This window comes from Anarrhichthys ocellatus, unplaced genomic scaffold, assembly GCF_004355925.1.
Source record: "Anarrhichthys ocellatus isolate YVR2014 unplaced genomic scaffold, GSC_Weel_1.0 scaffold1, whole genome shotgun sequence".
Taxonomy (NCBI): Eukaryota; Metazoa; Chordata; class Actinopteri; order Perciformes; family Anarhichadidae; genus Anarrhichthys; species Anarrhichthys ocellatus.
This window is the reverse complement of record NW_022280031.1, coordinates 12,970,242-12,998,109: the sequence shown is the minus strand read 5'-3', so window position 1 is coordinate 12,998,109 and position 27,868 is coordinate 12,970,242. Positions and strand designations below refer to the sequence as shown.

General features: G+C 41.9%; 1 protein-coding gene across 1 annotated transcript in view; it reads left to right on the top strand.

The window, feature by feature from the left end:
* The window catches only part of tafa4b (TAFA chemokine like family member 4b), a 35,757-nt gene extending 10,153 nt beyond the window's left edge, over window positions 1-25,604 (top strand). Inside the window, exons 2-6 of the mRNA XM_031843076.1 lie at window positions 1,465-1,619; window positions 2,715-2,830; window positions 10,044-10,199; window positions 20,538-20,662; window positions 22,850-25,604. Of these exons, the coding sequence (XP_031698936.1) occupies window positions 2,716-2,830; window positions 10,044-10,199; window positions 20,538-20,662; window positions 22,850-22,861 (408 nt within the window). The 5' untranslated portion in view covers window positions 1,465-1,619; window position 2,715 and the 3' untranslated portion in view covers window positions 22,862-25,604. The remainder of the gene's footprint in view (window positions 1-1,464; window positions 1,620-2,714; window positions 2,831-10,043; window positions 10,200-20,537; window positions 20,663-22,849) is intronic.
* The last annotated feature ends 2,264 nt before the right edge of the window (window positions 25,605-27,868 follow it).

The following is a 27,868-nucleotide window of genomic DNA, read 5'->3' as shown; positions in this document are numbered from 1 at the left end:
CACACACACACACACACACACACACACACACACACACACACACACACGGGTATACATTATGCATATGCATTCTATATGCACAAATTATACAAATATTATTCCTTCCTCTGCAGGATTCCATAACACAAGAATACACTCAGAATACACAAACAAACACATCCCTTTACTTTTTGCTGTGTGTGTGTGCAACACAACATAATATATGATGCATATGTTTAAACAGTTATTTTTTAATTTCCCCACTGCTCCTAAAATTCTTGCTTTTATATTTTCCAGTCTTTCCTTTCGTCCACTCTTTATTTTCTGCCCTCTCATTATCTCACCTTCTCTTTTTCCCTTCTCAAGATCCTATTTCTTTCTCTCTGACCTGTGTCACTCCTTGATGTAGTTTTTAAAAGGTTACTTATCTTTCTTAATAGACACGAACAATACCCATTAACTTAATCTCACCTACATTGCCCTGCTAGGTTCTCACTTATGTAGAAAGGTTTGCTTGTTCCTGATGTTTCTCGTCTCGATCTTTGACTCTTTCGTGGCAGTTGCTGTTAGTTTTTTGCCCACCAGGGGGCAGTGGCACTACACTGATGGCTCAGCGGAGGTATCAGGCTTGGATGAAGCTGACACATTCCCAGGAAGTTTCTGAGCATTGCAGCGGACTGAGCTGCATATCAATGAGTCATGATGAATAATGAAGGTTCCAAGAGGAGAAGATTTTGTTATTAATGTGAATCTGTTGTCTTTCATTTAGTTTGCGGAGTTAGTCCTTTTGTAAAGAGAGGTGTGTTGACATACTCGGCGGTGGCATGATAATTTCCTCTGTATGTGTGTGTGTGTGTGTGTGTGTGTGTGCATGAAAGAGAGTGAGAAGAAGTGCACACGCATCAGAAGCTGTCACTCAGCTATAATTAGGGAGAGTCTCTCCTGCTGTCCTCCAACACTGTTTTAATTTACCTGGCAAACACTGTGCAAATGTACTCACTCTGTGTGTGTGTGTGTGTGTGTGTGTGTGTGTGTGTGTGTGTGTGTGTGTGTAGAACGTACACTTGTGTATACGGCTTGTTTAATCATCTGATTTGCTGCCAGTTAAGTTTTCAACTATGAAGCTTTTCTGCAAGTTTTTCCTCATGTACACCCATTTTGGAATCAATTTAAGTTGTATTGTGTTATAAACATTGTTTTAGTGTGTCCATCCGTGTGTGTGTGCTCATGGCAGTGAACGAGGGAGTGTGTGTATGAGTGCGAGTGATCTAGAGTGGGGATCACATTCAGCCTGAGGGTAGGTGAACCTATTGTAAACAATGGATCTAACAGAATCTAGGCCTTCACATCTCTACCCTGTGTGTGTGTGTGTGTGTGTGTGTGTGTGTGTGTATAGACCTTCATACAAGGCCATTGGAGGCCACTGAGGAACCCCAGGGCAGACTGGCCTCTCTGACCGAGTGTCTTTGTACCTCCTCTCTCCAGGGGCTTCTTCTGTTTGAGGTGAAGAAAAGGAGAAGCAGGAGGAAGAGGAGGAGGGGGGCTAAGGTGCGAGTGAATGCAGCCATGGCCTGTGCACCCTGTCCATAGAGGATCTACTGAGTGGAAGACAGATCAGAGAAGACAGAGACAACCAACAGGTGAGACGGCATCCTGCGCAGATGCACACAAGAACATCTACTGCTGCAACTTGTTATTTTAAGTCTTTCTTTTTCTGAAACTGTTCATTGTTTAGTTTATGAAATGTCAGTAAATTATAAAAAAAAATGCTCGCCTCAAGTTCCCAAAAGTCAAGTTGACATCTTCAAATTGCTTGTTTTGTCCAACCAACAGTTTAAAAACCCAAATATAGAGGATTTGTATGGATATAAATAAATATAAATATTCACATTTTAGGACCTAGAACCAGCAATTCTGCTTGAAAAATAACTTAAATGATTGATTACAACTTCCAAAACGCAATAGAGCTGAAACAATTAGTTGATCAACAGAAAATGTATTAGCAGCTATTTGATAATTGATCATTTCAGTTATATGTAACTGTTCACTCGTTCCAGCTGATATCATAAAAGGTAACCGAATATCATTTAGTTTTTGAAGGTAGGTCGAACAAAGCAATTTCCGGACGACTTTGGGCAAAGTCATGTGATTTTCACAATTTTTTGACATTTTATATGCAAACGATGAATTAAGAAAATACTTAACAGAATGATCAATGATGAAAATATTGATTAGTCGCAGCCCTAACCCACAAATGATCGTTTCTGAGCTGAGCCTCATGTTTCTTTGTGACCCGTCATGACTCATAAAGTCGACTTCTTTGTAATTGTCTGCTGCCAGAGGGAAATTGGAGGAGTTAATCCTAATGTGATACTAATAGGCATAAAAGGATGCTGGTAGCATACTGTCGTGGTGCCGCGGGTGAGTTAGCTCTACCCACATAATGTGTGTCTGTACTGGCTGGAAGAATATTTTTCTCAGGTCAATTCTGTTCTCCAGGTTGTCATTTTTTCCTTTGACCTTTGCCTGCTCGACTTTTATGTTGGTTCTGGTTGTTTGAAAAGCAATATGTTGTGTTTGCTGTGCTCTTCTGCATCCTGTCTTTTTTTTTTTTAGGTGTGTGTGTGTGTGTGTGTGGGGGGGGGGGGGATCTGACCTCTTCTCATGCACTCTTCCGCCTCCTCTCCCCCTCTGGCTTCCTCTTTGGCCCTCTCTCTCCTCTTTCCCTCTCTCAGGATGAAACTGTGGGGGAGGTCAGCTTGGCCTGTGCAGGTGGCCTTCCTCGTTGCCTTGGTGATGCTCTGCATTGACCCGGTGTCCGCTGGCAGCCGTAACCATCGGGGACCGACAGGTACACCAGGTCTTGTTCTGAACCCCCACTTCCAACACCACAATAGGTTAATTACACTGTCACTGCAAAGGTACAACACATGTTCCCCGAGCCCGATGCTGACTGAGTCATCCCGATCCTGGAGGAGGGGGCTGAGCGGGGAACAATCTGCTCCGTCCCTCAGTGTGACATAATGTAATCTCGACGAGACCTCGTTTTGGGCTTGGATGCAAACACACCCCTGTTTGAATGATCGAGCCCTTCCAGATACAAATGGCACTTAAGCTGTCAGGAGCTGTCAACACAAATAGATCAGAGTGAGTGTGATCTGATCTCTGCAGAGCGGTTGCAGACGACCAGCAGTTCAGGGCTGATGGTATTGTTCTCAAGCGGCTTAATTCTTAGTGATTTAGGGTTGCTATAAAATAGGGTGTGTGTCTCGTGTAGGAGAGGCCATGTGGGCTCGTGACTTCTAATCCTCAGGCTCCAAATTGCCAGTGCCGACATTAATATGCATAGCTCTGCAGGGCCACCGTTAACCAAAGCACGACTTTGCTTATTCCCTGAGAAATCCATGAAAAAAAAAGATAGAAACCATAGTTGATTTAATTTAATCCCACAAGCTAAATCTATTCTCTATCCTTAATTTCCATAAGTCATGGAGACACACCGCCACCCAACCAAAAAATGACCAACACGGTCTTATTAATATTTTATCGGGGCTGGCTGCAGGGACAGTTGTGCTGAGTCACAGCATCTTGCGTTTCGACTTCGACTCCCAAGTCACCTCCTCCCATTCACATTTAATTATGACAATTTCCTTAATTATCTCTTGGTCTCTACAGTCTCACTGCTGGTGCTCTGAAAGGTGACCTTTATGTGCCACAGAAATGCTACCAGCATCCAGTCTGTGCAGTGAGTGATGGTATTAGTTTCCTTTTGACGGAGAGGAGGCAGCCTGCTTACGGCAGGGACACTACTAATTGCTGGCCCTGTGTATCGTGAAGGTCAGCATGGGCTCTGCCCCTTTCTTATTTCACTCTCGCTGTGAAACAAAATGACTCGCTCCCAAATCGTCTGGTGCTTTTTATTCGAGGGTTTTACTCTAATTGGTGGAAGTTAAGGACTTGTGTATACCAACATGGCACACACACACACACACACACACACACACACACACACACACACTCACACACAACGGTTTGAGGCGGAGAAATAATTGGCAGTTCATTATGACTGCTAGATATGTTTTCTGTGTTTTCTACTTAAGTATTTGTACTGCTGGTGTGTTGGCAGGTCAGTGAGGCATTTGTTTCTGGAGATGTACCATGTACTGCCACATGGTGGCTCTAGAGGTCAGAAAATCCTCCTCTGGAAATATGTATTTTTTTCCTTAATCTCAGTCTCATTGGTCCATTGTCATTCTCAGAGCTCTGTCATTTTACAGAAACTCACCTGAAAAACAAATCTATAATGGGACCGGATGGAATGAATGGCAACTAACGAAGCAGACATGATATGACTGACAGCTGTCACTTTAAATAGACGTGGAAAGAATAGCATCTGCTTTCTTTTTTATGTTCTGGCAGCACTCTCATGGGAATAAAATATACAAAATGAGCCAAGTATCAGATCCATCTTAAAAACATATATAAATATAAACAATCTCACAGGAAATAGCTTATCTTACTTATTATAGCACTGAAACATTCAGCACATCAAAATCATCAACTAATTTTCACACTTGTACCTCTCACAAATAGTGCAAGGCTGTGTAGAATAATATGAAACCTATTGACAAACATGCAGTACCAAATACTTTAGCACACAATGAGATCTCTATTGCTATTCATATATTCTTTTATTGTATTTCATAACTGTTACACATCAGCAGGTCACACAGTAAATTGCCTTCCAGGAGCTGTGAATGTAGCGCAACACAAACAATTATGTACTCCAACCCTGTGTGCCGTTTCTTGAATAAACATCAGACTTAAATGGATTTATTTTACTCTTACAGCTCTGCGCAATATTCTCCTGTATTTTGACAATGAAATGTTCTCATATGCCCTTTTTATTTTCTTGTTTGAATGCCTGAAATTTGATAATCTGAGACCAACCGTTCAGTCACTAGCTTGCAGAACTAGTGCGTAGCGAACCAAACAATTTTTCAGCTTCTAGAATCAATTGCTCATCCTTGTTTCAACATACCGTTGATCACAAATGATATCGTAAATTCCCATAAAGACACATTTCTTCAAGTGTTATTGGGCCCTCCTTGGCTCATGTGAGGAACAGCATACCTGTCTCTTTCTGCATGAAAAGGCATACTGTCACACTCATGTGCTTTTTGAATATCAGCAAGCTTTAATGTGCGTCCATGCAGGTGGATTTTTGAACATTCTGTACACCAGTCTGTCTGTCATATAAGATGTCTCCTTAGTGAGCAGGTTTTATTGGGGATAGATTTGTTGTGCAGGAGTACTCAGCCGTACCAGCGACCTGTTGTGATAATTAGCATGAAGCCTGTGGGCCTGTTAAACACTGATAATGTCAGGAGGATTGATGGGCTGCGTATAGGACCAGGGTGAGGAGGAGATGGAGCAAGTTAGGAAAGTGGAGGTCAAAGAGGGCAAATGGAGAAAGAAAGTAAGAAAGGTTGGAATTTCAAACAAAAAAAAAGGAGTTTCAGCAAGTAGGTGTAGTATACGAATATGTTGATTTGTAGTATAAATGATGTGGGAAGATGTTTGACACGGTTTCCAACTCTGTTCCACACAGCTGATCTCTGTAATCTTGCTCTCTTGAGACCCACCTGTAAGTTCCTACAGAGACGTACAGTATGTCCCCTTCACATTGACTTTGCCGCCTCCGACAGATTTTCTAGGTATCTGGCCTTTCACAGCTGTGGACATGCTTGTCGGGTATTGACGGGGGAAAGACACAGCTTTTTGATAAATTGCACGATGCTCCTGCTTGCCTGTGTCTGTCAGAATACATCAATCGCCTGGCTAACCCATCAGTTCAAGGTAGCTTGGTTTGTTGGCTGCCCGGCTACTGTTGCCACCCCCCGCCACCTTGCCTCCCCCCCCACCCCACCCTCCCCCCTTTGCCTGCTGCGGGAATAAAAGCATTTAGCCATGCTTGAGAAGTCTTTTCATCTCAGTGTGTGCTGGGCTCTATTACGTTGAGATGGCCATAACAGAATGGTTTAAAGGCAACATTGAGACATTAGATACACTGTTATTGTGTGCATATAGCTGGAGGCTGACTGTTCAACACATGAATCTTAAGCAGATGAGTTGTGAGAGGCTGCAGCGTTCTCTGAACAGAGTGCAGACTAAGAGTGCTCACAGTAAAGCTGCAGTATTTCAGTCTGCACTCTAGACCACTTTTCTGATGTTTGGGACTTGTCCTGGTTTTGTACGACTATTTCAAATCTTGGTCCAACTTTATGCTGTTCACTCCTGGAACATCTTCTGAAAAATCACTTCTCAGCGACATTTCTTTTTTGTTGTATGATTTTGCTTTTTTACAGGTTAGGATGGCTGCACTGAAACATGGACAGTTTGTTCTAAGTAAAACATGAAAATCTAATTTGTACATTCATTTTGAAAACAATTTTGACAACTTCCATTTTTGGCCACAGTAGCGGTGTGAGGAATAGCAACACCGATCTTTCTGTCTGTCTGTCTGTCTGTCTGTCTGTCTGTCTGTTGACCCACCACTTTGGTCCAGCTCAACATCAGCATGTTAGCATTGTCAGCATTGGCATGCTGTGCCTACGCACAGACCTGCTGTCGTGGCTTTAGGCTCCTATAGTCCTTGTTGAATTGAATATGAAATGCTCCAGCCACATCTGTGCATAATAATACACCACAAACAATACATGGAAATATGTTTATTGTGCACTAAAATCGAGTCAATTGCACATGTTATTTACCAGTTACTGCCAGGGTTTATTATGGCCAATACCTCGGGGGAAAAGCAATCGATGTAATACTGTGAATTGGATGAGACCATGTCTTATGCAAAAAGGGGTGGTATGTCAACTTTTTAAACTTCAGACTCTCATCCGAGTGTATAATTCAAGTCCTCCTCCCATGCCAGTTTGACAGAATGAGGGGGAGTTGACGTCCTGTATTGTTTTATAGATTTTTGACACACTCCCTTTCCCATTTCTAGAACAACATTTTTAGGTGGTAAATAAGGAAATGGTAAGTATTTTTAGAAAAACTACATACCTGTAAGTATCCTTAAAAATGTATCTTCGGAACATTGTGAGAATGTGCCTTCAGGAATGAGTGGTCTTGAGTTAATTTCTCCCACATTGCATAGATTTTGGCTGCAAACTCTGTACGGCTCTAACCTCTGTTGATTGGTTGCATACCGTGGATGCTCAAGTGTGTGATTTATAGCAATGTTGCTCCTTCAAAGATTTACATTTCTGCTTCGAAACAAGCCCACACTCGTAACATTTAGACTACTGAGGTTAATTCCTTCACTAGATTGTCTGACTAATGTCTTCATCGTCCATCATGTGTGAAGTGATGGGATGACGTTTCAGAAATATTTGGTCAAATGCAAAAAGCCACATCCGCGTCATATTTTACTCATGATTTTATTTCAATTAATGGTATTTCTTTAAAGCAACGGATCATCAAAGAATGTGTGCCTGCATGCAGTGTTGTGCTGCTCCCTGATTAAGGCCACACAGGCCACATCTGAAACACACTGAAGTAGTTTTGAGTGTCCTTTTAAAATGGCCATGAAAGAAAGGCTTTTTGAACATTTGCTTGAAAAGCACCTTCAGCTCTCTATTTTTCATTAATCTGCGACTGTAAACCACAGGAAAAACCCAACGGAGGCCCTCCAACCTGGTCACCTCTTATACGTTACACCAGGCTGAATTTAAACCATAAATTAGTATGTTTTTAGTAAGTTAAATTAGCATACGAAGCTGGCCAGACACAAAATAGGAACATAAATGAAGTTCAGATGGTTTTATCTTCCACTGCTCACACACATCTTCACAGCTTTACAGTTTTAAAATACAAACAGGCCCGGCCCAGGTTTGATGTAAGCAATAAAGAGAGGAGACCTGCGAACCCTCTGACCTCATTATGCTAGTCGGAGGCGAGCCACTCTTTTTTCTCTCTGCTGCCTGCGACACTACCTCTCCTCCTCCTCTTCCTTTCTCTCCTTCTTTCTCACTAACAAGCTGCCTATTTGTGAGATGGGGGCAGACAAAGGGCCAGTCTTACCCAGTCACCGCTCTGCACTAACAGTGATTTTCAATACAGATAAATAATAATGAAGGCACGAGTCGGAGTGTTTAAATTTGACATTCTTTTTAAAAATTTGTTATTGTTACTCTGTGCTCTAATTGTGATCATTACGGTTATAATTACCACAACACTGATAGTTCTTGTCCCATTGAGTTTGGTTCAATTTTATTAAAGTCTAGGTTTTGATCAGCAGGCTATATATTTGTGTGTGCGCGGTGGTAATCCGGCAGCTGCTCCAGCCTCAGGAGAGCCTGAGACAGAGGAGTGAGGGAAATGAAAGTGGAGGGATGATAGCGGAAGGGCGCCCTCAGAGAGCCTGGGATCATTGATGGGGCTCTCTGGAGAAGAGAACAAACAAACTTTAAATCAGAAAGGATGAGAGGGGCCATGGCCTGCAGAAATGGAACCCTCGACAGAGTGTGCGTGCGCTGCGTGTGCGCTGCGTGTGCGCTGTGTTGGTCTGCCTGCAAAGCTCATTCAGCTGAGCATGAACAGTTTGGGAGTCTGGGTAAAGTCACGTAAATGAAATCTGGGCTTATGGTACAGTATAACCAAGGTTTTTCCAGAGCTGTAAAGAGGCTTATAGGTAGTAATGTCGCCAGCAGGGTTTGCTGTGCTCGGGAAACGGTACCAGAGACTCTCAGGAGTGCACAACAAGCGTTGAGAGGGAAGATAAGGCAGCTGGAATCTGTTCAGAAGCCATAAGCAAAGATTAGATTGAGTAAACATTTTCCCCAACATTTGTGGTCGGCACGTTTTCCTTCAGGAGGCCACAAAGCCCTCTTCCTATGAGATTTATGTGTTTAATGTGCTTAGGGAAATGTAACATTAGCATAAACCTTATGAAGTGGACACTTCTGAACATGAACATAAGCCTATTCACACATTATGCTCCTAGCATCCTTAACATGTTGTACTGAATGTCAACAGACATACATGTGGCAGATGTAACGATGATAAAACATAAACTGCTACACACACGACTGTCCCTGTAAGAAAGCATATCGTTTCAGGAACATTACAAATGTTACAATGTTACAAATTACACATTCGTTTTCTTTCTGGACAGGCAGCTTTGGGTAAAAATTGACTTTAAGTTAAGCGTGCACTTCTGTCCCATTACTGTCAAGAGAATATTATAACGAACCAGACCAGGGTCCCCAGGGAAGTGTGGAGATAATCATGGGAGATTAGACGCTGTTTGTGTGTTGGAGGTGTCAGGTGAAAAGCAATTATCCTCATATAAATGATGGCTTCGAGGATCACACACAGACACACAAATGCAGAAAAAAAACCTCACACACACACACGCACACACACATAGATAGAAACATAAAATATAGAGATGTGTGAAGCAGATGCACACGTGCAATACACACACACACACACACAGACAGACAGACATACTGTATATACACGCCCATACATAAACATACGCAGTGATGGCTAAATGCCAAAAAGCTACCACATAGCTCATAATATGTGCATGTCCGTTCTTTGCTGAGATCAAGTGGTTTATTATGTCTGAAAGGAGTCAAAAGAAACTATTATTTTCTTAACGTTTCTTTCCCCCTTCAGAAAAGGACAACAGAGGCGTCTCTGTGTATGAGTTAATGAGGGCACTGTGCTGAGAATAAAAGAAAATCATCACTAAAGAGTATTTACTTTATGAATCAAAGAGTATGAGACTGGAATACATTGAGGAGTTTATACAAAAGTAAATAATTCATCACATTTGTTCAATCCTCAGATAAACTGCTGTGGTGTATATTTGATTGTTATTTGCAGCACACATTTATTTGAATTTAATGCCAATTCTTTTGCTGCAACAAACCGTCAAAACACCAATAAGCCATCTTTAAAGTCTATTGTCATTTCTAGCAAATAATCCCCCTCACCACATCTTTTTCTATCTCTCTCTTTCTCTCTCTCCTTCTCTCTCTCAGTCTCATACCAGGTGAAGCAGGGGACATGTGAGGTGGTGGCCATCCATCGCTGCTGTAATAAGAATAAGATTGAGGAGCGCTCTCAAACCGTCAAGTGTTCCTGTTTCCCTGGGCAGGTCGCTGGCACCACCAGAACCAGACCCTCCTGTGTGGAAGGTAAAAAAAAATAAAATTCATACTGTATATATTCCAGTGATGCACTGTATTAGCAGCCCCACAATCCAGACATCTCCCAAAGGTGCAAATGTATCCACACAATAAGACATCAACAGTATCGGGTGCCAACATGTGCGTTCCTCATATCAATTTGTTTATATGTGTGTGTGAGTAAGAAAAATAATTCTCAGAAGTTGTCAACATATTTTGAAAGTATTATGAAAACCAGCACTATGGTATTTTGAAGGAGAACCTTTCCCTTCGACAAATAGCCTACAATGAATCTATCAGCCAACAGTCTACTGTAAGTCTGGTTGGTCAGCTGCAGATGCACCAAATACAAAAACTACAGCACTTGAACCCTTAGTTATTTATTAAATGTAGCCTTAAGTAGCAATATTAAAGCTCCACACTGTATGAAAACATACCGTGTTTTCTGTTCCAACCCTTCATTAAACCTTCACCCTTCAAAAGCAATACAGTCAGGACATATTCAAACCCAAACACTGTGTTTTTCTAGATTAAATGCATTAAATCAAAGAGAAATGATGGAGATGTCTAGTACATCGTTCTATGCACATTTCCCCCACAATTCTCTAGCTGGATAATTCCGCTGGAAATGTTTGGTATCCAATTGATCATGACTAGAATTCTGAATTAGGTTTTTGTATGTTTGAACATTGCTGCACCACATCTTTTTGTAATGATCGACGCACTGCCGAATCTCACCGGGTCAAAAAGGCTAATTTTTGTTTTTCATCATCTTGCATCATTAAATTTGCTACATGAATCATCTCACCTGAAACAAATCATTACCCGATTCAGTACGACATAAATAAGTGAGTCCACTGCAGGAAAGATTAATAGGCTGCACTTTATTTTGAATTGATGCCAGGTTAGATTCCTGTGTGGAAATTGATTTTCTTATGGCACAAAACAGGAGGACACTGCTCTTCTTCTTGCACAAACAAAGCTAAACCTTTTAAAGGTGGTCGAAAACATGAACCGCTGATGGAAAAATAACATCTTTCTGTCCTTCTTAGCAAAGCCACACAGTAAAGAAGCCCACACGGGGTGAGACAGGGAGAAGATGAACAAATATCAGAAGGAAGAAACAACAAAATATTGTCTAAACACTGAGGGCGAAGAAAACCTGTGGTTTGAAAGTGAGACAATGAATACATATCCACCATTCTGATACAAATATGCACTTTTTAAAAGGAGTTAAATAGGCATGTTTTTCAGTGGATGATGTAAAATTGTATATCACTTCCCTCCTGGTCCAACAGTTAGTGGTTTATCATGTCCCAAGGAGATCATGTAACATCAAAGGTTAAAGTCACTAATGCAGGTAATAGAAGCACAACCACCAGTGTCTCCTTCCCTCCATATTCCCCCGTGCTGTATGAAAGGAGAAGCAAATATACGACAGCTGTCGACCAAGGCTGCCTCGGCCTCATGACTGGAAATTTAAACTGCAGTTTAAAAGTCCTGATTTTATTTGGGACAGCGTTCCATTTCATATCTAGACGGGCCACTTGAGTACACGACAGATGGGGAGACAGTATTTTCTTCTGATCTCTTTTATACGTCAAGACATAACAAGACATTGAGCACAGGAAGACCAGATGCCTGCTTTGTGGAGACTAATGGGGATCCAAATAAAGAATAATATAATGATAACCCAAGCCTGGGCAGGAGCAATGTTATACGGGTCAAATGAAAAGAAAAAGTATGTTGTTTACAATGTTGAGTCAATAATTAAAAAGCACATGTCTTTTTTGAGGAAATACATCATCCAAGGAATTCTGCTCACACACACATAATAAGCATATGTATTAGTGTGTTTGTGTCAGTTATGCGCGGCGTGCGTGTGTGTGTGTTTGTAGTGATGATAGACAGAAGGAAGCTGCGGGTCGTTTTCATAGACCTTTGTTCCACCCATCTGTCCGCTCCGTGAGCTCCTGCCCAGCAAGAAACAAGCAGTGTCAGTGACCCCTATCATCCGCAGACGCTCCGCTGAGATCACGAACACACACACAGTGTCGGCCAACCCGAACCTATCACGCTGTATTAGCCCCCTACCAGAGCAAAATACATAGTTGTCTCATACGTGAGGAGAGTCAGTGCATCTCCGAAGCACCGGGGTTATTCAAACTGTTAAGGTCAGCCGGGGGGTGGACACTGAATCCACACTCGCACAGAGCTGAATGACTGACAAATCAATACAAATAGAGACTTGGATGAGTTGTGTGGACAGAGATGAAGTGATGCTTGTTCTCGAACTTGATCAGAATTGCAGTTTTTGGTTAGTTTATTTTTGATTAAAATACAGTTTCAGCACAATATCATGCTAATGCTGTAGATGAATGATATGGTAATTATCAAGACGGAACAACAAAACAAAACAAAAAAAACTCATTCACCCTGCACCAGCTTCAGTTTGTTCACTTCTATTGGCAGATTCAACATAGCACGGTAACGAGAAGAAATTACATTTATTTAGCTTGATAAATAATCACAAAAGGGTTATTTTATTTGAGAAATCGTTTGGGTAATGATTTACCTGTTTTGTTTTGTTGAAAGCGGTGTTCCATCATTGTTTGGGGTCCCACAGACCCTTCTGCTGTAAAATAATAATTACTGCGAGATTGTTTTGCATTAATTCTTTTTTTTTTTTTTTCTGACCTCATTAAACCCAATATGTTGAGAAGTATTTAGTGGTAACATTTCTCTTAACCACAACCTGGGCCTACATGTTTATTAAAGGTGACAAAACAGCCATAAAGTATTGTAATTACACATTTAAATTATGATATCTACATTTGAGGTTTAACTCCCTGTTAGACCTCTTATGCACTAACTGTTATAAAACTCTAATAGAAATCCAAATAGACTTATTTGGGATTTGGGAGAAGTAGTGTTGAATAAAAAGTACTGTCAACACCGATCGCAGATTTAGATAATGTAAAATCGTTTGTATTTAACTATTTTCTTACAGCTCGGGTCTCAGAGACCCCAAACAAGGGTAATCTATCATGTCATCAATTATAAATTATGTTTATAAGAAATTCTCATCAATTAAGTTAAAGTCAGGAAGTATCAAGCTGATAAAACAATGTTAAATATGTTTTTGTGTTGTTAACAAGGGCCTGGGTCTCCAGGACCCAAAGCACAACAATTGGGCTGATTCATTTTCATTCATTCTTGTTTTTCATTTTCATTCTAAATGGCCACTTTTGCTTCTTAGTTGTACTAGTGAGTCATTTAATTCCTTTCAAATGAAACTAGCACGTGTTTGAATTTCAGTGTGAATCACTTCTGACGTCCTGTGATGCAGGCATGTCCTCTAAGTGTCCAAGCACCTTCCATATTTACTCACAACTATCCACATAGCCGCCCCCATCCAGTGTGTTGCTATTCTTGCCTGTGGCCAGTAGACGGTGCTTTTCCCATTCAAATGACTCGGTCACAAACCTAAGTCTATAGCTGCTACATCATTTCAGCACTATTCTCACCCGATAAAGAAGTAGATTTGTTGTTTAACCTCGTTGATGAGTTCCTAGCTGAGAACAATTGCTTGATAATGATAAAATCGGGCAACCATAGCAAAGATGATTGGCTCTGTAATGAAACTTGGGATAAATAAGGAATCATGTGAAGCTTTGCTAACCTCTCAGAAAAGGCTTTGCCTTGGTGCTTTGCTTTTGTTTGCTTAAAGACTTGATATAGTTTGCTAAGAGGATGGAAGGACACTGATGAGAAGCTAATACACTTATTACTACGTTATTGCTGTGTTAATGAAAGTCGTTCAACGATGGACTATTTCTGATGGTCTCAGTCACGTTTCCTTCTTTCACCCCTCACATTATCTCACAAGCAAAACAGCTTCGTTCTTCCATCACACTAGTCATGAGGTTTTTCTAATTTCCTATTTGGATCTCCCCTCCGAGTCACACCGCCTCTCACTTCCAAAATCCAGTGCTCAGCAGCACTTATCTCATGAGTCATGCTTGACCTCTGAGTTCACAGTTACAAAAATTCTCACCTCATCCAACACACACACACACACACACAGACACACACACACACACACACACACACACACACACACGTCCACGCATGCTACTCTCACCTTGTAGGCTTGAGCGCTGTTGGAATGAGACAAACCTCTCTGAGAAGCCACCTTTGTAGAAACGCTACCGTGTAAATGGAGTTACATTATTGATGCCGGCTGAAAGAGGAGTAAATGGCAGCAGGTCCCATTACTGGCTGCCTCACGGTGGGGCCCATTACTGTGAGACTAACTTTTTCAAGCGAACTTTATTCCTCACAATATTCTTTTCCATGATTTTTAATCATGGCCACGCCCATAAACAACATTTTAAATTTTCTATTAGAATCAGTGGAAGGCGGGAAAAGTTAGTGCTGTCAATCGTGAGGTGATTTGGAAAAGTCTTAATCGGAGTGTAATGAGTTTTTAGAGGAAGAATTGATAATAGATAAATGGTTGATCTGTTTTAGGGATATTCTACAAGAGAAAGGCATTGTGTCCGCTTGTGTGTCTAAGTCTCATAGATTTCCCATTAGGAGAAACAGATTGTCCGAGTGCAGACAAAATGTGTGTCCACTGTTTGTCTTTGTTTTTCGCTGCAGTAGCATTCAGGATAAAGAAAATGTTTTTGTCTCAATTGGGGTTCTGCCAAATTGAGTTAAGCTCACACTGCTGGTTAGGACTGTGTTGTTTGGGGCTTGTGTGCACATCTAGGGAATGAATGTAAGTCTGTGCCAAGTCCCAAAAGAAAACTATCCTCATATAAAGTATGCAGGTTGTTACCCCTTGCTCAGTTGCTGCACAATATTGTGCACTGGCTGAGAAAGAAATACTCATATTCTGTACTAAATGTCATTAATAACAGTACAACAATGTATAAAATGATCTATAAGGAGACCTACATTCAAATGTAATGCTACTCATGTAACGCTACTTATTATTATCAACGCATTTACGTGTAAGTGTTGTAGCTGATACATGCGGGGCTAAATGGAAGCTCTTTATATACTGCTTGGTACTTTAACCTTTAACAATGCGTCACATTAAATGAACAGCTATACTTTTGTCTGCAAAGTAGTAACTGCAACAATATGCTCCGAATGTTGAGTAAAAGGGGAAAGTTGCACTTAATTGATATACTCAAGTCAACTACCAGACAGTCCTTGACTAAGAACAACATACATTTATGTGTGTCCGAGAGTTTTCTGAGCATCAGTTGAAAGAGGACTTTAAATCATTTAAATGTGTTGGTGGAGATAGATGGAGCACAGCGACCTGATAAAAACAATGGATGAGTGGATTTACTCATGTGCTGAGCTCTGCGACAGACAAACTAGGTTTCAATAACTGGCAAAGAAATCTAGTTTAGTGCTTTAGCACACATCAACCTGCTGTTGTTCACTGTAATAGCTGCTCTATAATATCACGCTTTGTCATTTTGCCAGTCTGTTCGGGCGGTCTGTAACTGTTCCCTGTGCATCCTTTTCTGACAGTTTTCCCACACCATTTTTTTCCGCTTGTGTTTTCTCGTCATGCATACCTGGGTGTGCTGGCATGGCTGTGTGAGCAACAGAGATACAGTGTGTTAGTAAATCATTTTAGAACGAGATGGATGCCTCTCTCCAACTGCTTTTGCACTCCAGGATCACTGAGTGGAACAGTTACAATGCCTGAGGGTATCCATACCTCCGGGTCCATCCCCAACTTCTTGTGTGTGTGTGTGTGTGTGTGTGTGTGTGTGTGTGTGTACATCATATTCCCTTTAAATAGTAATGACCTGGGAGCAAGGGCACGGGGCTGCTTGTGATTGTGCTTTTACGCCTGCCACTTACTGCCCAGTGGGGACTACATACATGTACATACACAAAACACACAAAGGCGTTCCATATGTGCACAACAGGCACGTGCGCACATGCAAAGTAAAAGTAAACTCCCTGTTGCAGCTTGTGTTGCTCCATAGAGTGAGTTCAGGCGGTGCCTTCGTGAAGTATTAATGGGCACTCTAAAAGACACAAGTCTGAGTGCAGTTATTGTATTAGTATGGCCTGCCTTACATCAAACAATGGGATATGTAGCCAGTGAATTCGTATTCTTCTTGGGCTAATCTATTATTCTTCATCATGTGACTTTACATGAAAGGGTTCCAGGTGAAGGAGGTCTCTTTGAACATGAACTCATAGTTGGTGGAGTAATCAATTACATCACATGAGATGGTAGAGTAAGTGAGCTGATCTAATGCCACAGTTCTTGCCTTAGTGTGTTGACTATGTATGTTCACGGATGAAATATTACAAGTGTTAGATATAACGGATTGATTTGTTTTGCACCTTTTTTTCCACCCAAAGTGATGTTATTTATCATGTTTAACGTTTTTGTCATGGGGGGGGCACCTGCAGAGGTGGAACACGTCAGGCATTCTCAAGGTGTTGATTGGTAAGTAACAAGGCATTGCATACACACAAGTGTCACAATAGTTTAGCAGGCAGGCTTATCTTTGGTCACAGGGGTCTTAAGATTACGCCATTTATGTGTTTTATATTTGACAGTCGAAGACTAAACATGTGGCTGCAGAGACCTGCAATTTCAACTTTGTCCACTTGATGTCACAAACATTACAATGACAATTCAGGCGGCATTGCAGGGAGACATGAACAACAGAGGCTGTGTTTGGATGAATGCTCATCCCGGCCAACAAAAATGAAAAGCTGTAACCACGACGGTCAGAAGGTATGAGTGACGTTCATCGGATGTTGCGGGAGATTGACGTGATCAGCAGGAGGAGAGGCAGAGCCCTCGGCATCCTCGTAGCATGAAACCTTATTTAGAGAACCCCAGAGACTAGGTGGGAACCTGGGGAATAGATTAGCCTCAGTCCCTGGTGTTGCCTAATCACCTGCACCTTAAGCAAAGCTCTGTCTAGAGGTTTGCTCTCAGATGATCCCGCTCTGAAAGTTTGAGAGAGAACTTAAAAGAGAACCGTTTGGAGAGCAGATTCCGTTGTAATGAGCCGATAGCAACTGTGATGAAATGTATGCCTGAGCTGTAAACCTGTTTAATTAGTATATGCACCTTTTGTGAATTTAAATGTAGATTCTTAATGAGAAGGAGGCAATTAGAGCGGATAGGCTGTGAGGTAGTTACACACATTTCTATCTGGAGAATATGTGTCCTCTTTCAAGAACTTAAAGCAACGATTCATTTTCACACATACTTGCTGAGTATTTTAGTGTAAAGCCATCAATGTCAATCATTTTAAAGCAATTGAGTTAATAATGCTTTTCAAGTATTTATCTGCTCTTCAAGAGTCGGCCAGTGTGACTGTGGATAATTAACAACTTGTGCGTATGAGTCGTGACAGTGTTGGTGAGACGAAGCAGTAAATTGATTGAATTAATATTTCAACATCTTGAGAGTTAGATTAGAAGAAGATCTAAGAACAGTCATGACTGTAAAATAAATATAAAGCAAGCGTAGATTAGCATAAAGAGTGGGAGCACTGGGAAACTGCTTTGTTCAAATGTAACAAAACCCCCCGAACTGCACCTCTAAGCCGCACCATTTAACACATTATGTCTAGTTTCTTCATCACAAAGACTGAAGTGTAAAAATGAGACGTTGTGGTTTCACACATAACTACCCCCCCCCGTAAGCCACGTTATATCAATTTTACACTTCGTTTTTGTGTGAATTATTCAAACTAGATGTGACGTCTTGATTGGTGAGCTTTAGAGGTGCTGGTGGGTGGACTTTGTTATCCTTTGTCAACCGGCTGCTGGTGGTAGCTTTATATTTACCGTACAGAGTGGAACTGATCTTCTCATCTTAACGTTGGCAAGGAAGCAAATAAGCGTATTTTTTCCAAAATGTTGAACTTTTCCTTTAAAGTAGAATTCAAGATACCAAATGCTTTGCTCTCAGAAACAATCGTGCAAAAAAAGAGACTTTTGCAGTCCATCTGTACAGTAGCTAACCTTGAAGGCACCACAGGGGTGAATCCAACTAGCCCCCACCACCAGTCTCTGCACAGCTACTCAGAGAAAAACATGATCCTCAGAATTAACCACAGCACACTCTAAGCACCTCTGTAATCTTTTTACCATTGACCTGTTGAGAACCTGTCTGTGAGTGCTGCCCAAACATCTGAACTATCCATGACATCACAGGCCTTGAACCGGCACATGTTCATTTTCTGACTTGACAGGCAGGTGCTTATGTTTCGTGCTCGCCCAGCACCCTCCTCCCAGTGTAGCATGAGATAAGCTGCAGGGAACGCTAACTCCATAATAGCACTCACAGGCCATGCCCATTAACGCTCTTGCAGTGCAAAGCACCGTCGTCAACACCATAATGGCCACATTAACGAGCATTACACAGCCATTGGTTTTTAGAACTGTTTACTGCCACTGAGCTCATGCATCATAAGAGTGTGTTCAACATTACGCCCCGTGATAGCTGTGAGTTCTTTTGTGTTGACTTCCTGCTTCTCCCTACATGTCTTCCTGTCTCTGCTGTTGCATTTGTGCCACCTATTTTCCACTCTGCTTCAGTTCGTTACTCTCCTTCCCTCTGTTCTGTTTGTTTAATCGGCCCCTGAACTCGGTGATGGTCGTCCTCAAACAGCCTTTTTCCCCTCCACCCTTCACTCTCCGCCTCTCGCAGTTCCTCGCGCTGCTCATCTCCACAAGACAAAGATGTGTTTTCTTGGTGAACACCTATTCTTTAGCCTTGTCTTCCTCCCTCTCTTTCTCACAGTCACAGTGTTTTTCTTCTTACCTGAGGCTTGAGAGGATTTGTCCATGTTCTTTGGCGTTATGCAATTGAAAGCCCATTTTCCTGCCAATATCACCTCAAATTCTCCCTTTGTCGGAAACAATAGTCACTAGAGATCACAATATCAATCCATCAATCCACCAGTTAAATAAAGTTGGGGAAACGGGTGCACTCTTTTATCCCACCCTGCATTCACATTTGAGACAGGAGGATGGATGGATGATGAGTTAGGAGAGAGGGACTTATTCTCAGCTGTCGGGCTGTCTTCTGTCTAGACAGTGGGTCAGGTGATCTGGAAGATATGAGTGTCAGCTGTGAAGACATGAGAAAACTTTGGGTTTTACCACTGGATTAACTGTAGATCTCACTCTGAAGCTGTGTTGTATTATGTACACCAAATCATCACTTAATTTTAGGAAATAGATACAAATAGGGAAATTTGTTTTAAATCAATAAAAAGAAAGAATCAAACTCCAGAAGGTCCTTTCCATATTTTGTATTTCTTTTTTTGTATTTTGCAAGAGAGATGAGTTTCCAAGAAGGGCTTTTATGCCTGCAAAAATTATACAATAGATCTCAAATATTAGTCTCTTTTGCTTCAAACACTCAAGAGAAGGCTGTTTTATAATTGGTAGCATTGCTTCATCATAATCCCGTTCTTGCTCTCTGCATTACACAATTGGAATATTGGCTCATTGTCTAAATGTGCCTTGTGTTTAGCTGATTATGCTCGAAAACAAAAGGGAAGTTCGGCAATAAGCAGTCATTTAATTTAAATGATAGATTATACATCTGCACAAATGACAAAATACAGAGAAATTCACCTTTGAATCGTATTCAAAGACCTCTGAATGCTCTGTTAAAACATCAGCAGCACAACAGGCTGGCCACATCTGATTGGATTTCTCCAGGATAGTTTAAGGACTTGTATTAGTCATTGCAGCCTAGGTATGACATATGTATCATATTTCCCCTCTTCTACCTTCTTTCATTTTTGTCTCCTGCGGGTGCCAGACTCACCCATTCCGCACAGGCTTTAAGATCCCATGTTGAGGGATGACATTAACCTGATTTAAACTGCTATACAGTTTAGCTCCTCACACTAATCATATTACAGATGATAAAGCGCACGACTGCTCAGAGATACTGGTGGTTTGAACACAACCACAGTGTTTTGTCACAAGTGCTATCCATGGTGCTGATCCTGCTGCAGTCCCAGCAGTAGGATCAGCACCACGGACAGCGCTCAGGGCATTTACATTGTAAAAATATGCTATATGCTCTACCCTTATTATGGACAATAACAGTACATGTTGGCTGTAGATACCAACTAAATCATTACTGTACAGTATTACTGAGTTATTGTGTAGGTAATGGCTTGTGTGTTTGTGTTGTAAATACCACCTTATTCTTGCTTTTGTTTGCCATTAACGCAGTGCTCTTCATCATATCATATGATCTATTCAGTAACCTGCTGTCTTTCTTTGCATCTGAACCTCCATTTACTGCTCCAGCCTCCATCGTAGTCCAGAAGTGGTGGTGCCAGATGCATCCGTGCATGGATGGAGAGGAGTGTAAGGTCCTGCCTGACCTGACTGGCTGGTCCTGCAGCACTGGCAACAAAGTCAAAACCACCAAGGTGAGAAGAATGACTGTGTGGGTTTGTATAGTTGTGTAATTTCTGACACTGATCCATTATATGTGCATTTGATGCACATGTCATCTCACACATGCTGCTCCTTTCCTTTCATTTTTGCCCGTTCTGTTTTATGTGCTAGCACAGTGTCACCTACATGTTTATCTAGCCGACTCTAATCGCTTCAGAGTCTTTGACAACTTCTAATTTGTAAGCAACAATAAAGCATATAACCTGTGTTCACATCAAGCGTTCACATCAAAAAGCTTCTTGAGAAACATAATGATGTTCAGAAAGAATTAATAAATATATGACTGAGCATCTTCCATCTTGATTAATATTTAATGTAGCAAGAATTGACCCTTGATCTTCAATCAAATTGATTTTTTTTTACCTGTGAAACATCTCACATCAATTAGTGTTTGGTGAACAAACTTTTGACTAGATGACTCTTATTGGTGTTTTTAATTCTGTATCTAACTGTATAGGAAAAGAAAGAACTCAGAAGTGCTTACCAAGCAAATTAGAGATCATCTTCAAGATGCCCACAAATGAATGTAATCCAATTTAAGCACTAATTTCACACATCAATAACAAAGGACGAAAAAACAGATACAGAGCTAATCAACAAGCAAGCCCCCCAGTGAGCCTTATTTGCTAATCTGCTGTAACTGTATCTCCTCTGGCGAGGGTGACAATAAACTGATGGAGAAAACACAGGACCTGTTTACACTCTGTACCCCAGACAACCACTGTGTGATGCCATGTAAACTGACGCTATTCACATGAGATAAATTGATTTAAATGAGAGTCCTTCATGGCCCTTTGTAAGCTGTTGAAGTGTGAAAGTTAATTTGCGGGACTGACTGCTGGGGTGTGTGCATGTACGTGCCAGAGTGCTTGTCGTGGGATGGAGCAGGTGCAGTTTATTTACAGGTGAAATATTAAAAAAAAGAAACATTTGTGAGGGAAGGGCGCGCAGGCGCCATAAGAGTAATTGCTCGGGTGGTGGCATAACAGCACAACATCTGTCGCATTCATTAGAATGCATTATGGCTGGTGCCTTCCACAGAGGCTTTACAATTAAGAGTCATAATTAAATTGGTGAGTGGGATAGACTGAGGAACAGAGGCACTGCTGGGCTCAGTCGCAGGCAGTGGAATTAATGACCCTGGGCCTAACACCAACTCTGGGACTGGTAGGTGCAATTATCCTCATTCTGTTGCATGGTGCCATCTCTCTTCTTCTTCTTCTTCTTCTTCTTCTTCTTCTTCTTCTTCTTCTTCTTCTTCTCTCCCTTGTTTTGTCTCCCACCCTTTCTGACTAGCCGCTCAGCTGAGAGAGGAATGAGGAGCCAATGGCTGACTGCATCAGTGGACATTAATTGTGCATTTGCAAGGTGCTTTGGGACCGGGGAGCAGTTACTTGGAGACTTGGTGGCAGATGTCACTGAAGATGGTTGCAATGAGACAACGATTCCCTGGCAACTGCATGCACGGCCCTGCTCTCCTGCCCTCTCTGAGTCTCTCTTCTTTATCCTGCGTCTCTCTTTCTACCCATGACCTCCTTTCACCTTCTCAGCATCCCATTCACCATGATGATCTCTATCTGTCCTTCTCTTTAACTCCCACACAGCGTAGGTGTGGTGTAGAAAGATGTCTGACAGAGGAACCAGAACACTGTAAAACAAGGAACAGCAAAGACATCCGACACATACTGTATCCTCACAAGTCCCATTTCTTATCTGTGGCTTTGTGGTTTAAGGGGTTCTCAGGACTAAAACAGGATTTTTGCAATATATGACCACGTCTCCTTTTTATAAATGCACATTGGACAGGGTTTGTTGAGGGAAAACAACCTCTATACAGTACATCTCCAATTATATGCCTTTCCACACTAAGTGTAAACAAACCATTACAGCTCCGAGACATGTGAAATCCAGCTTTAGCAGTCGAGACACTGTTGGTCCCTGCAAACAGTCAGCCGGCCAGACTGCAAACAAACATTTTCAACCGGAGTCTCAAATAGAGAGGAAATGGTTTGATTTGAAATATTCTCCCCTGACCTCTGATTGACTCTTTCAAATGGGAACATTCATTCAGCGACAGTGAAGCGGGAAAACTCTGTGTAATTACATGTCTCTGTGACACTGATCCTCTTGTCTTATCTGTGATATTGTTTCTTTTTTAGGTCACACGATAGCAAGAGAGACAGTGAGCCACGAGGAAACCTGAAACTCTCCATGTGGAAAGGATGGATGACTCACACATATTTACTGTACGATGGGGGGAATTATCAAAGAAAGGACCACCGTAAGGCCATCCATCACAAACCAATGGGACAAAATGTACTCATCACAAACTACGTACACTTGGCTACATGGAGCCCCACATACAGCACACACAGTATGCTGGTTGTTGAGACCAATGGACTACAATCATGGAAACCCAGGGTAAATCTGGACACGAATGGACTCTTGTTTTCCGATAATGGACAAAATGTGGACTGATGAAAAGTAATGGTTGATTTCAAAGAGGGATTACACATTTCAAAGTATATATTTCAACAAAGCATTCGTGGATGAGTGTGAGATGTGAACTAAAAGCTGTGCTTTGAATGCTTCTAGTTGTCCATATGTAGAGCTTGGAGACAGTGGAGATGATTTGGGAGAAATGAAAGCGATAGCAGCTCATAACTAGCAAATAGCAAATTAGCATCAAATTGCTCTTGTGGGTCAAGTCACTATCATCAAGACTGTTTTGCGGGAGTCATTTTGCAGTTCTAATTAGGAATTTCAGTGTAGGATCATAACAACATATTAAAAATTCATGTAATATATTTGCACTAGTTGAAACCGTTTGGGAATGTTTTTGTTTTTCTAGATAACTCCCATCTTTTGCCGTGGATGTCACATGAAGATGAGGTGAGCATTTTGTAAAATGTCAAACACTTGAAGTAGATGAATATATATAAATATATATCACGCCCCATTATTCCTGAGTAGTAATTAATTAAAAATGGCTCTGACTATTGAGCCTCACTTACGTACAGCTTGGCACAATATGAACTAGCAAAGTGTGATTCATTTGTCTCATTTTTGCCCAGAAACATTTTCAAGCTCAGCCTTCAAAGTTATATATCTTTGATCTATTATATTCAATCTCTTATGTTAACTGTTAAAAGGAGGCCCATAAAATGTTCAAACAAGGACTAGTTGTCTTTATGTTGTTATTTCGTTTTATTGGGAATACTCTCCGCTTTCTCTCTCTTCATTTTCAGATTCGTAATTTTCAAAGGCACTGTAAACACAAAACAATTCTATGAATAGGCTTCTTTTTAGCTACCTTTGTTCAGAGATGCAGTATGTTTTTGTTGGCACATTGCCCATTGATTGCCTCCAGAAGCTCCCCTCCACCTCAATGCTTCAGTGAGATATACTGAAATAATTGCCTTCGATAATGACAGTTCAACCTTCCCTTTGCAAACATGTTTTTTTTCCCCACAGGGCTCGATCATTACTGCGCTGAGTACAATAGCGTAGCGCCCCAAACAACCACCTTAAATCTCTCAATTATCTCTGTCCGTTCTCCCTCTCACACTCGCCTCTTCTTTGAACCTTTCTGTCCCTCTCTTGTGCCCATCTCTCTGTTTTCTGCCACATCGCATACAATACAATAGATGGCACAGTTAAAGTAGTTTTCACACACCACATTATCTTTATCCCTCAGCCGTTTGTACCAATGTGCTGCCTTTTTGCTCTCATGCTATCCAAATCCATTTTTTCCTCTTGTAGACACAGATCGAAGTGCAAGTCTTTCTCGAACTGCATCTGTCTGCCTCTCTGATATGTGAATGTGTTGGGTCAGTGTGCCCAGGGGTTAGCCCGCCGGGGGCTGCTCCTCTGCGAATGAGAGCCTCTGCTTTCAGACATGCTGCTTTGTGAGCTATGATAAATCTGTGGGAGCTGAGCTGCTGCCTCTCCAGCACCAGTGCTGAGCTCTGAGCCAGAGGGAGCTGGGGGGCAGCAGGGCTACCAGTGGCAGGCAGCTCCACTCTCTCATTACTGAGAGGCCTGGATAGCACTGGGCTTCTCTCGGGACCACTGACATGGAATATTTTTAGGCCTACGGTGCAGCACTGCAGTTAGGCCAGTCACACCACAATGCCCTCTTTCCTTCAGCAGCATCTCAGCAACAATGGTCCATTTAGAGCAGGGATACGATGACGTTCTGCAGACGCATGCGCACACAAGCAAATACACCTACATTCAAACACAAACGTTGCAAGCCTCCCACCCACAAACATACTAATGTGGGACAACAGGAATCAGCAGAGAATGTGAATGTAAGGGCTTTGTTTGCTTTCCTGCCCTCTCTCCTCCCCTCTTTCTTCCCTCTCTTTCCATCTCTCTCTGTCTCTCCCCTAGAGGTTTCGTGTTCTGTAGATGAGCCTGGCGCCTTGCTCCCTCCGTCCTACATTGCTCTCTGCAGCAGAATCAATATTTGAGGACAATTTGCACTGCGATGCTCCCTGGTGGCTGGGGTTTGACGCTGCAGCTCCACCCTCAGTTCCAACAAGGCTTAGACAGACAGACAATTCCTGCCAGGGACAGATTCACAGCTCGTCTCAGGTCACCACTATTTAACAAGAAAATCTGCAAAGTGCACCATCGTACGTGTATTTGCGAGTGCTGTGCGGGCTGGCCAGCCCTGCAGCAAAGCAGACACACACTCCTCCGCCTTTGCCAATTTATTATGAGAAGATGGCTGAACTTGCTGAGAGGCCTCAAGGTATCTTGGAGGGATTTCGTATTACCATATTCACCTTTAATGAGATGTTACATAGCATGCAGATTTAGCAAGCATCAGTGCATATTCACAGGTCTATACATTGTCTGTTCTTTGTGTAAAAACACTTCTAACATCCTTGTTACCAGCTGCCTTCAAATATAATAGAATACACTGTGTGACTTGTGCTTAGAGACACATTCTCTGGTGTTAAAAAAATAAATCTTGATGTGGGATGTGTCTGTAATGTGTCGCTGGGAGTCTAACCTCCCAAACGTCCCATGGAGACTGGTTGCATTCATATCCACGGATTAGCAACTGGTGGAACCCAGAGGGCAAGACCTACAGAGACAAACACACAGCATGGAGGACATGCCTGCAGAAGAAAATGCTAATGAGAGACGATATGCAGTTTGAGAGAGAATGGAAAACAGAGGAACGATGAGCTGCCTTAAAAGAAAAAAACAGAGATAGAGAGGTATAGCTGTGGTGTTTGAGAGAGGGGGGGTGCGTGTGAAGAGTATTTTATGTACGTCTTTGTTTATGCGCTAAGCCTGGGTGGCTCCCGAGAGGCCACTTGCATCGTCAAACCAAACGCCTCCAATAGTCCATCATCACACTTGTCGGCAATTCACACAATCGGTATCTAGAGAGGGAGAAATAAAGGGATGAAACACCATTGTCTTGGCTTATGCATCATCTTTTGTCAAGTCCAATTTGTATTAGCCTCCAGCCATATCCAGGAAATATGGGTTCAGAATTCATTTTGAGTGAGAATGGTAATCTTCAGATAAAGTGAGTCAGTCAGAGGTACAGAGATGTGTGACAACTTGAGTCAGCTCTAGGAAAAGAGAGCTTTTTGCCATTGTAGGGGAAATGGGCACCACCTCCTGCTGTCTGAAACTGACATTGATTTAATATAAGTCAGAGGCAGATTAGCTGATGAGGAAGATCAGTGTAATCAGTGCCGGATGGCATGTCACTGGTCTTGTCACTGTCACTTCAGAGAGAACAAATCAACTCAAGCCAAAATGTTTCCTTCAATAGATCAAATCTACCCGTGACATGTAATTACTCAAATGTGTGCACAAAAGCTCTAAAAGCTAAAAAACAAATACATTATTAAACCTCCATCTAAGCATTAAGACATGTTATCATGCAGTCAGTCCCGTTCACTCAGTATTCTGGTGCAGCACGTTAGATTAGTGCAACACGGTCACGTGTATTTATTGGCTACCATAGCTGGTTAGCCGTCAGGTGATGGTCTGAGGATTAATTGCATTAGCTCCACTCTCTTACTCAGCATAGCATATGTGACAAAAACACCACAACACAGCCCATTTAAATTCAATGAAATCAAGCAAACAAACAAAAAAAAACAGCAGACAATCAAAACTGTGTTTAATATTCAGTTTGCGGCAGGCTGCGACGGGCCGATATTGACGGTGGAGTGAACGGGGGGGGGGGGGATTCATTAACATCTCCTCCTCCCTCACTTTTTCCTCTCGCTGAGCCGTTCCTTGCTGCGTCGTCAAACTCACTTATCTCTCTGAAGCAATTAGCCACTGGAGGCTCCGTTGACCTGAGCCTTTGTTAGACTAACGGGCTGCATTACCATGGCCGTAGCCTGGCAGTCTTGGCAATGCATGTGTCTCTGCCAATGTGAGCAGCCCTGATAACAGAGGAGCCCCGCGGTGTGCACGTGCATGTGTGTGTTTGGAACAGTGCAGGCGCTACATACATGAATATTAACTGTCAGCGACCATTGTGTCGTTTGTATTGAGCACTTGCAGTATATATACTCTTCATGTATTTGTGTATGATACAGTATGTATGTGTGTGTGTGTGTGTTTGCTGTAGTACTGTTCGCACAAGAGGGTGTGAATAACTAAATGGCCGATGTCAGCAATCCATATCTGGGAAATTTTGTTGACCTTTATGCTACAACATGCAAAAAAAAAATCAAGAACTGAATGTACAGTAACACTGATAATGTAGACGGCAGACACCAGCCACATACATTTCAATACACAATCCCTCCATTGTATTATAAGGTATGTGCTGCACACGCCGACAGAAGTGACAGATGTAATTTTGGCCACTGAAGCTATGAGATTACAGACATATACACATGACAACATGATGAGTTTCTGGGGAATGCATTGCATGCTGCCACTGATAGGACTATAGACACCATAGTGTGGTGCGTGGCCTGTGGTACTGGTGAATATTGTATGATAACAGTGCTATTTAAAGCCTGTTTCTAATTTGAAGATATTTACTTTACTTTACTGTCACACTGTATTACTGTCAAACATGTAGCGAGCTCCCTGACATGTGAGAACACACGCAACAGAGAGAATTCACATGAAGATGAGACGTAATATGAATTTTACTGTCAGACAAACAAGGGTTTGCGTCA